Raw genomic sequence first — 12170 nt, 5'->3', positions numbered from 1 at the left:
TCCTTAGTGGACTATTTTGATTGGCAGAAGTCAACTTTATGCCAACAGCGGGTCTTGCAAACACCTCTCTATCGTGATGCCACCTGGAAACAGGACCCATTGAAGTTCGGCCTTTTGTGGCCACCTAAAAGTAAGGAGAATGCAGCGTAGCTGTAACATCCTGTTACGCCTCTCTGTAATCAAGAAATACTGATCTTCGTTAACCGCTGTGACTCTTAGCCAGGCTTCTTCTCGATAGATCAGGAATCCTAAAATTGTTTTCATAAATTATAATCGACGCGGAGCGTTAAATTGAATTCACTAAAAATCTGGACTTGACAGCCACGGTGACTCAGGGATAAAGCGTTCGCCTCTCGATGATATGAACCGGGTTTGAATCGCAGCGATGGCTGGTAGATACGAATTGAATTCCGCACTAGGCTCGCACCTATTACAGTTATGACGTAAAATATCCTCAGTGGTAGACGGATGATGCGTTAGAGTCCTCTTACCATTAAGCAAATGGTGGGAGGCTTTCGGGACTTTCATTTACATTTAATGCGATTGCGGTTAAGTTCCATCAAAAAGTCCTGAATGAAGGAAATTTTCTCCTAATACTTGATCCAAGAGTTCCCTTGCTTTCAGGATTAGGTTCAAAATTTACAAAGTTACGGAGTTGACATGACAGTGATAAAATATAAAATAAAATCTGAATTTGAGACTGACCTGGTTCAAGTCTCTCTACAATCATTTAGACGTTGAATGTTACTCAGTTTTGTTGCTTGAAATTAAATTTAAAAATTGGTTAAGACGGTTGCAAAAAAAAAAAAAAAAAAAAAAAAAAAAGATTTAGCCAAAAAAAAAATTATTCTATATTTTTTTTCATGTATTTCGTAGAAAATTAAAATTAGTTTCTCAATATTTTATATTAAATAGTAAAGCTTTATTTTACAATTATGAGAAGAACTATTAAAATAACAAAAGTACGATTTACTACAAAATGAAGAAAATTGTCATCGACTTACGGCGATTAAAGATCACACAATGGCAAAATGGCTGTTGTCTAATATTTTTTTCTGGACAAGAAACTTTATTGTGTTTTTATCTTGGACTTTTTTAATTGTTAATCCTTAACTGTTCCTTATCCAATCTCGCAGACATATTAAAATGTTGCTCAGAGACATTCTGTGTAAATTCCTTTGATGACTGAATAGACATTAAACAGCCAATCGAGATCAATATTAACATTTTCGGATTGGTACAATGGTGCTTGATGGAGATTGTAAGCTGCATCATACACCTGTTTCGGATTTACAAGCTCATACATGAAATAGGATTTGAAAGATAAGATTTTTTTTCAATTTTACGTGAATTGTGAATAAATCATTTATTTCGCGTGGAAGACAACCTACGGTCTAGGGCAAGTTATTGGATACGTTGACAATGGATCTTTTTATACCTAACTGGTGATCAACACCCAGTTCTCGTATTTGCAAAAAAGGGCGGAGAGTCATCATTCGCTTTTCGGTGGTGTTCAATTCTCTCTACCACTTTGGTACTTTTGTGAGGGACGGGCTCCATGCTTGTGACCGGAATCCTTTCGTTTTACCGTTTGTGTGTAACGCTTAAGGTTGCGGCGACTGAACTTAACTTAATCGTAACCGCAACAGTTACGATCAGTAACTGTCTCTATCAACCGCCATTGTAGACGCACTGCTCTAACTTTCATGTTTCCCCTTTTGTACTTTATAATTAAATATTAAAATAAATACTAATTAAAATGTAAACTACGTGTATTCATCTCCTGGACACAACCAACCACCACAGTGGTGACAGCCGGACGTTCATATATTAAGGAGATTATGTTTCAAATGGAATAACTAATTTCGCTTTGGATATCGGAAGTTTCACAAAAACGGTACTGTGGCTTTTCAATTTTTGTTTCTTAATTTCTGTCGGAATGCATACTGTATATTAATTTAATTTCATTACATATATATATTATTACATTTTAATATGCAGCCAAATAACGCTGAAAATACTCACGTAGATAAGATTGCACTTAAATTACCCCCCTTTTGGCCTACAAATATTAAACTTTGGTTTTTACAAGTTGAAAGTGCATTTACTTTATCTAACATAACCAAAGATGAAACTAAATACGCAAGTCTTATTGCACATATCGATGCAGAAACGCTATCTCATGTATCAGACTCGTTATTTTCACCCCCTGCTACTAATAAATATGATACTTTAAAAGAACGTCTCATCACCGAATTTTCGGATTCCGAAAATAAACGCATTCGAAAACTACTTTCAGAACTTCAATTAGGTGACCAAAAACCCTCTCTTCTCCTACGACAAATGCGAGAAGTTGCTACCGATTCAGTAACTGAGGATTTTCTTAAAACAATATGGCTACAACGTTTACCCCACAATGTGCAATCTATTTTATCAATTTCAACTGATCAAACGTTGGTCAAATTGGCTTTACTAGCTGATAAAATACTTGAAACTTCCCCCACCCAGCAAATAAATTCCATTAAACAAAATGAAACTGAAACCGATCTAAAAAGTAATTCATTTGTTGCTCTTCAAAATCAAATATCAGAGCTCAGCTTACAAGTAGCGAAAATGTCTGTGCAGCAATACCGATCAGATTCTCGTGGCCGTACAAACTCAAGGACAAGAAATAAATCAGAGGAACGTTCTCTTTGTTTTTATCATTTTCGTTTTGGAAAAGATGCGTTAAAATGTAAACAACCTTGTTCTTTTAATTCGGGAAACGAATAAGTGCCACGTCATCTATTTTGCCTGCAGATTCCGTGGCTAATAAATTAGGCAACAGATTATTCATTTATGATAAAAATACAAACTTAAATTTTCTTATTGATTCGGGAAGCGCATGTTGCGTTCTGCCTATTTCTAACAGTAAAAATAAATATACGCCAAGCAGCATAATGCTATATGCCGCGAATAATTCACCCATTAAAACTTACGGAACAAAACATTTAAAATTATCATTTAACCTCCGTCGTTCATTTGGCTGGGATTTCATTCTCGCGGACGTCACCTCGCCAATAATTGGCGCTGATTTTTTAACTCATTATGCATTACTTGTTGATCTAAAGAATAAACGTCTCATTGATTCAAACACTTCTTTAAAGTCGAGCGGCTATTTTGCTAATTCTTCTCAGTGCTCAGTTAAAACTATATCTAATAATATGCCTTTTCAAAATTTATTACAAGAATTCTCGGATATTACTAACCCCTCGCAAAAAAGAAAATCTATTAAACATTCTACCGTTCATCACATTGAAACAACAGGTTCGCCTGTACATTGTAAGCCACGTCGCTTACATCCGCAAGTTTTCGAAGCAGTTAAGCGCGAATTTTCAACAATGTGTGATAAAGGTATATGTCGTCCTTCAAAAAGTCCCTGGTCTTCTCCGTTACACGTTGTTATTAAAAATTCGAATATAAGACCAGTAGGAGATTATCGACTCTTAAATTCAAAAACCGTCCCGGATAGATATGGCATTCCATATTTACATGATTTCGCACATGCTCTCCATGGAAAATCAATATTTTCTAAATTAGATATCGTCAGAGCATACTATCATATCCCAGTTAATGAGGCTGATATTCCCAAAACCGCGATAGCCACCCCTTTCGGCTTATTCGAGTTTCCTTTTCTAAATTTCGGACTCTGTAATGCTGCCCAGACATTTCAACGTTTTATGGATGAAATATTTCGAGATCTACCTTTCTGCTATTGGTACTTAGATGATATTTTAGTCTTTAGCAATTCAGAACAAGAGCATATTCAACATCTTACTGAAGTTTTTAAAAGACTCCGAAATTACGGTCTGACATTAAATGTATCAAAATGCATACTTGGGGTACCTGAAATTTCTTTTCTAGGGCATTCAGTAAACGATAAAGGTATCACTCCTCTTACTGAACGCATCGAAGTAATCGACCGGTTTCTAAAGCCAAATACGATCAAAGAGCTTAAGCGATTTTTAGGCTTATTAAATTTTTATCGTAGGCATCTACCTAACGCGGCAGCAATTCAAAAACCTTTACATGATCTGTTAAAAGGTAGCCCAGCTCGAAGCAAAATCATCGATTGGACCTTATTGAGGTTTGAGTTCGAGATTAGTTAGATAGTTTGAGTTTCCTGTGCTGGCAACATCTTATTGTTTTTATATTCTTTTTGGATGTAAATAAAAGTTAAGTTTTCAGTTTGTTCTACGTGTCTTTCAGTCTGATTTGCTCTCAACAAAATCCAACATTTGGTGCCGAAATAACTCGGTAAGTCATACTGAACCTTTTACAATTACTTTCGTCAAAAATCTGAACTGGAATGGCTACCGGTAGTGAAAAACTTGTAATATTTAAACGCAAACGAACAACGCTACGTACCGCCATTACGAAACTAACGACGAAATTGAACGATGCTGCTAGTACACAAACTGAAAAAGAATACAACATTGAACGTTTACAAGATAAAATAAAAGAATTAACCTTGGCAGACGATGAAATACATAATTTTTTAAATGATGAAGAATATCAGGAAGACATAATAGAATGCGAAAGATACACAGAATATGCTCATTTGGCGTTATTTAATTTCAAAAGAACAGCGAATCGGAACACGAATTCAATTTCTGAAACATCGCCAACAGCTGCCAATATAAATAATTTTTCAGCTTCGCCTTCAAATGTTACAGTAAAGCTGCCTACAATAAAAATAAATACGTTTTACGGCGAAATTGAAGAATTTCATAGTTTTTGGGAGCGTTTTGAAAACTGTATCGACAAAAACGAAAGTTTATCGCTGATTGACAAGCATGTTTTTTTGCGGGGATATTTAGATGGAGAAGCAAAACGAATAGTTGATGGAATTAATATAACTGCAGAAACATACGCAACAGCAAAGGATATTTTGAAAACGAAATATGGCGATAAAGATAAAATAATACAGGCTCATCTCGATTATTTAGAAAACCTAAAACCTGTCAAAAATCACTCTCCAGCAGCAATAAATGAGTTATATATTGATTGTAATAGAAGAATACAGGCTTTAGATGCTTTAGGAGAAAAAACTCAATCATACGGAAGAATTTTGGCTCCTAAAATACTTCGTGCTTTTCCTCATGAAATCTGTCGTAACTGGATTGTGCATGCCAAACGTGAAAATCTTGGTGAAAGCGATATTTCAAAATTAATGAAATTTTTATCAGAAGAGGTCGAGGGATCAATTACTGCAAGTAATATTAAAGGTTCACTAGCTCCAGACTATCCTATTAAATCCTCCTTAGAAAATTTTAATGTGAATTCTAAATCAGTTACCAAAAGTAAAATAATGTCACCATTTTGTCCTTTCTGTGAAACTGTCGGACATTGGCCTCAACAGTGCAATGTTGTAACGGACATAGACGTGCGCATACAGAAATTGAAGACTAGTAATAGATGTTTTTTGTGCACTAACCGAGGACATAACAAAAAAAATTGCCCCCGTAGAGAAAAATTTGTCTGTTCCAAATGCAAGAGAAAACACCATACATCAATATGCAAACCTCTAACCAATGAGCAGCCTGTCGCTACATCTACAAACAAAATTGATGTATCGCCTTCCAATTTCGTTCATTTGCAAACTGCACGAGTTTTCATAACTGGGCCCACTGGCATTACAAAATTGACACGTTGTCTTTTGGATGGGGGAAGTCAATCTAGTTTCGTTTCTTCTAATCTTGTGGATACTTTAAAACTTCCAGTAATTTCAACCAGACATTTGGACATTCAAGCCTTTGAATCCCCAGCTAATGTTGGCTACATACGAAGACAAGTCAAATTTCAGTTATCAAGTATCTGGGACAAATCTAAAGTTGAGGTTACTGCATTTGAAAGCTCCAACAAATATGCATCACACCTACCTTCATCAACGGATGTTTCACTCTTTGCTAAAAACAAGCGAATGAAACTTGCTGATCCAGATGATTCATTGTCGAACTTACCAATTGAGATTTTAATCGGTGCAGATTTCTACTGGATTGTTATGAATTCTGAAGCTCCAGTCAGGTTGTCGGATTCTCTGGCCTTGGTCCCATCAAGTTTTGGTTGGGTACTTAGTGGAACTCGATCACACGCAACAGTTTCCTTCATTTCAACGGTTCATAATGTTGATGTGGATACTTCAACTCAGGAATTAGATAATGTGGTACGAAATTTCTGGAACTTAGAGAGCATTGGTATACAACCAACACAAGAAAAAATAAGTCCTCACAACTCTGAACTCTTAACGAACTTTCATCAATCTTTTGAAATCATCGATGGTAGAAGAGTTGTAAAATTGCCTTGGAAACCAGAAGTTCAACTTTCGTCGAACAATTATGAAGTCGCAATTCAACGATTTAAATCTTTAACAAGGAAAATGCATGCAAATTCAGAATTCAAAGTAAAATATATTGAGCACATGCAAGATTACATTGATAAAAAACACGTTGAAGTTGTCTCAGAAACACATAATGAAGAACGTTTATTTTACTTGCCCCATCACGCTGTAAAGAAAATCACAAATGGAGAAACTAAGTGGCGTATAGTTTTTGATGCATCTTCACATTCTCCAGGTCACCCATCTTTGAACGACGCTCTTGAAGTAGGACCAAATCTTCTTCCTGATATCTTAGCCACATTGTTGAGATTTAGACTTTCTAAAATAGCAATCACTAGTGATGGGCGACAAGCATTTCTACAGCTGATTCTAGCAGAAGAAGACAGAGATGCAACACGATTTATTTGGTACAATACTACATATACTCCTGATGGGAGACTCCGCACTGAAGATAAAATTGTAACCTATCGATTCACACGTCTTCCATTTGGACTCGTCTCTAGTCCATTTTTATTAGCAGCTTCTCTTCGCGAATTGGCTTCAAAACACAAACAAGCATATCCTACAGCAACTAGACACATTGAGAATAACACCTATATGGATGATTTTGTTACGGGAACGTCTACGGATACTGAAGCTCTGATTCTTTACCAAGAACTGCAGAAACTTACATCACTTATTAGCCTACCATTAGATAAATGGCCTACAAATTCTAAGATTTTGAAAGATATGTGGAAACAAGAAAACGTCTCGTTTAAGGATATCACGCAAGTCTTGGGTGTTAAATGGGATACTAACAGGGATGTTTTTCAAATTGATGTGCAGACAAAAATTGTTCAAGCATGTAAAGAACCAGTAACAAAACGCTTACTACTGAAGTTGATGTCAAAGTTTTACGATCCTCTAGGCTTGTTTGCTCCAGTTACAGTAGTTGTAAAGATATTGTTTCAAGATACATGGCTTAGTGGTATTCAGTGGGATGAACTATTACCTCCATCTGTAGCACAGCAGTGGCACAAGTGGATAAATGAATTACACTATCTGAATGAAATATGCATCCCAAGATGGATTGGCTTTTCCGAAAATTCCGACGTTACCATACATGTGTTTTGCGACGCTTCGGAACGTGCATATGGTGCTTGCTTGTACGCTCGTCACGCAGATGATATTTCTACAGAGATCCATCTCATTTGCAGTCGAAATAAACTAGCCCCAATCAAAAGGGTCACCCTTCCGAGACTTGAATTGTTAGCTGCACTACTAGGGGCTCCCCTACTCCGATACTTTTGCAGGGAAACGAACATGAATTCCCACACTGCCATACTATGGAGCGATTCTACTGTAGCTTTAAGTTGGATAAAGGGAAATCCCAACCAGTGGAAAACATTTGTCTGCAACAGAACAACAGAAATCCTTCAAAACACTACTTCAGCACAATGGCGCCACTGTCCCGGTACATATAACCCAGCGGATCATCTTACTCGTGGTACCTTTCCATCACAATTATCGATTTTAGAATCTTGGTGGCACGGCCCGAAATGGTTAAAACATGATCCAGAAACTTGGCCTATCAAAGTTTTATCTACACATACACAACCTTTAGTTGAAACTGAATCACGAAAAACCAAATTTCAATCCTCCTACGTTGCAACTACAGAACCCATCATAGATATATCTCGTTATAGTTCTTATACGAAACTTCTTCGTGTGACTGCCTGGATTCTACGTTTGTATACAACTGTAAGAGACAGCAACGCATAACTCATGAACTGAATTGTAATGAAATAAAGAAAGCTAAAAACTATTGGATACAGACTGTACAGAATCAATGTTTCTCAGCTGAAATAAATGCCTTAAAAGCTGAACGTCCCCTGCCGAAAAAATCCAAAATTTCCTGTTTCAATCCCTTTCTCGAAGATAATTATTTACGCCTTGGGGGAAGGCTGCAATTTTCAAACATTTCATCTGACACTCGACACCCTTTATTGCTCGATGATAAACACTATTTTGTCCACCTTTTGATCCAGCATACACACATACGACTTCACCACTTAGGTGTGCGTATAATCCTGTCCGAGTTACTTTCAACCTTCTGGATTTTAAGAGGACGTCAAGCTATAAAGCAAGTTATTCACAAATGCCTACCTTGCAAGCTGTCCAAAGCGAAATACGGAAAACAAATCGAAGCTCCTTTACCTCCTGAAAGAGTTGTACCTTCTGCTCCATTTACAACCACAGGAATTGATTTTGCTGGACCCGTGAATATTCGATGTTTGAAATCAAGAGACACAGCCTACATAACACTATTTACTTGTGCAACAACACGTGCATTACACATTGAACTTGTGTCGGATCTTACCACAGACAAATTTCTTTTGGCACTACAACGTTTTGTTGGCCGCAGAGGACTCCCACACACAATCTATACCGACAATGCTACCACTTTTCATGCAGCAAATAAGGACTTGATTCTGCTATGGCAAGTTCTGTCATCAGCTGAAACTCAGCAATACTATGCCCAAAATGGCATAACTTGGAAATTTATCGCCCCACGAGCGGCTTGGTGGGGAGGCTGGTGGGAACGCCTAATCGGAGTTGTCAAGCGATGTTTACGAAAGGTACTCGGACGAGCACTTCTTGACGAGGAAGGTCTGTCCACGGCCCTCATTGGAATAGAAGCCGCTCTGAACAGCCGACCATTGATATACGAAGATGACAGTTCCACAGCCTTAACACCAAGCCATTTCTTGACAGGACGGAAACTAACGGCCATTCCATCCAGCCCAAATAACAACACAAAGCTAAGAAAATTCTACAAGCAGCAGCAGGACTTACTCGACTGCTTTTGGAAAAAATGGTCTAAGGAATATTTGCTTCAATTGCGGTCATTTCATCAAGTTCGTAATCAGGACAATATCATTAACATCCGAATTGGCGATATTGTACTTCTACAAGAAGATGTCCGACCACGTCACATGTGGAAGAAAGCTAGAGTGGTGAACTTGCATGAAGGACGAGATGGAAAAATAAGATCCTGTGAGCTGAGAGTTAATGGTCACAATATAACCCGTCCGGTAGCTCTGGTCATCCCCCTCGAGGTCGACCAGGGTGGGGAGGATGTTGAGGTTTGAGTTCGAGATTAGTTAGATAGTTTGAGTTTCCTGTGCTGGCAACATCTTATTGTTTTTATATTCTTTTTGGATGTAAATAAAAGTTAAGTTTTCAGTTTGTTCTACGTGACTTTCAGTCTGATTTGCTCTCAACAAAATCCAACAGACCTCAACCGCTACCGAAGCTTTCGATAACTGTAAGGCGTTACTTCGAAATTCAATGCTTCTTGCCCACCCTTCCCCAGATGCCAACCTCGTCTTGCTCGTCGATGCTTCAGATTTCGCCGTTGGTGGGGCATCTCGGATTTTTCTCCAAAAAACTTACTCCTAGGGAAACGCGTTACAGCGCTTATGATCGGGAATTGCTCGCGGTATATTTGTCAATTAAACATTTTAGACATATGCTTGAAGCACGTTTATTCACAATATACACTGATCATAAACCTTTAACGTATGCCTTCCGACAGAAATGGGACAAATATTCGCCACGTCAACACCGTCACCTTGATTTCATCAATCAGTTCAGCACCGACATACGTTATATTAAGGGCGCAGATAACATATCTGCTGATATGTTATCTCGAGTTGAAACAATTCGTACACCTACTGCAATGGACTATGACGAAATAGCCGATTCGCAACGTGATGATCCTGAACTGAAATTAATTTTGAGTACAAACTCGTCACTTGAATTACAAGAAGTTGTAATTCCTGGCTCCTCCAAGACACTTTTTCGTGAAACAAAATCTCAAATCACTCGTCCATATATTCCACAATCGCATCGTCGTACAATTTTCAATACTTTTCACAAATTGTCACACCCTGGAACTCGAGCTACATCAAAACTGATCCGTTCCAAATTTGTGTGGCCTTCCATCAACAAAGATTGTGTGAAGTGGACTCGAGAATGTCTTGCCTGTCAGCGATCTAAAACCAACAAACATACTCGAAGTCGGGTTGAATCAATACCCATACCTTCAAAAAGATTTGATCATGTACACTTGGATCTCATCGGACCGCTTCCGCAATCTAGAGGATTCCAATATTGTCTCACGTGCATAGACCGTTATACACGTTGGCCGGAAGTTATCCCAGTCACTGACATGTCAGCAACGACTATAGCATCAGCGTTTTTCACAGGCTGGATTGCCCGTTTTGGCATACCAGCCTTCATAACGACTGATAGAGGAACAAATTTTGAATCATTATTGTTCTACAGCCTGACGAAATTGCTTGGAATTGAGCGTTGCCGAACAACAAGTTTTCACCCGCAAAGCAATGGCCTGATAGAAAATTTTCATCGGCCACTCAAAGCCGCTTTGAAGTGCCATGCAACAACAGATTGGACAGATGTTCTACCAGTGGTTCTCCTCGGTTTGCGATCCACAGTTAAGGAAAGCATCCAAGCAACCCCAGCTGAACTAGTTTATGGTGAGACATTACGCTTACCAGGTGATTTCTTGATTCCCACTACAAATGATGATCCTCCACAAGAATTTGTCTGTAAATTAAGACGTCTATTTCATGACTTAAGACCTCGACCGACGTCACACCATGAAAATCTTCGAATTTTCATACATCCCGAACTTAGAAATTGTTCACACGTATTCGTACGTAGGGACTCTGTTCGAAAACCTCTACAACCTCCGTATGACGGACCATTTAAAGTCATACGAAAAAGTGAAAAACATTTCACCATCATGATACGTGAAAAAGAACAGACAATTTCTATTGACCGTCTCCAACCAGCATTTGGACTATTTCAATCCGAACCAAACACGATCCAAACTTTTCCCTCAAAAGAACCGAGTCTACCAAAAGATTCTCCGGACAAACCTGCACAACGGACTAGATCAGGCCGCAGAGTTACCTTCCCCGATCGTTACGTATCAGTACCCTGATACTGGAGGGGGAGTGTGCGGCGACTGAACTTAACTTAATCGTAACCGCAACAGTTACGATCAGTAACTGTCTCTATCAACCGCCATTGTAGACGCACTGCTCTAACTTTCATGTTTCCCCTTTTGTACTTTATAATTAAATATTAAAATAAATACTAATTAAAATGTAAACTACGTGTATTCATCTCCTGGACACAACCAACCACCACAAGGTATTTCCATCTACGTTATTTGGCTTCGGCTTTTTCAGCCTCGGTAAGTTTAGGCCTTGGCATCGTTTTTTTCTAGCTTTAACTCTAACTTTTGGGACCATGTCAGTCAGTATGGACACTCTTTATTTGTAAAATTCAACTGATTTAGCATTGAAAACGATCCAGTTTTAGCTGTAATTTAGAATTTCTGATTCTTAATTAAAACAATAAAAAACAAATATATCTTTCAAATGATGAAATTCTCTCTTATTCACAACTCAAGAAGTATTTATGGGATCTCTCTGGTCCTATATCTCAAAAATAAACTCACCAACCTAATGAGAAACAAAATTAAAAGTGAAAAAAAAAAGAATTCTAAATAAAATAACGAAAAGCAGCGGTCGCCATAGCAACGCATGCGCAATGTTTACTATTATTCTTAAATATTGTAGTTGAAAAGTGTGGACTCCATGAAATCCAAACCGACCCATTTTGTAAATGGGAAAAAAGGAAGAAAAAAAACACCAAAAATACGGCAAGATGAGCGAGCGAACGAAATGCAGATTTCACCATGCTTGCTTGCAAACTT

General features: G+C 38.0%; 1 protein-coding gene across 1 annotated transcript; it reads left to right on the top strand.

Annotated features, from left to right (window-relative positions):
• Window positions 1-1995: 1995 nt before the first annotated feature.
• On the top strand, window positions 1996-2772 carry LOC147810759 (uncharacterized). The gene has a single exon (XM_087162069.1). It carries the CDS (start codon window positions 1996-1998, stop codon window positions 2770-2772), a length of 777 nt encoding a protein of 258 aa, XP_087018195.1.
• The last annotated feature ends 9398 nt before the right edge of the window (window positions 2773-12170 follow it).

This window comes from Parasteatoda tepidariorum, chromosome 4 (assembly GCF_982258835.1).
Source record: "Parasteatoda tepidariorum strain Cologne lab strain chromosome 4, Ptep-v5.0, whole genome shotgun sequence".
In the NCBI taxonomy this organism is placed as follows: domain Eukaryota; kingdom Metazoa; phylum Arthropoda; class Arachnida; order Araneae; family Theridiidae; genus Parasteatoda; species Parasteatoda tepidariorum.
Note: the sequence above shows the minus strand (reverse complement) of the source record. Positions and strands in the feature narration are given on the sequence as shown.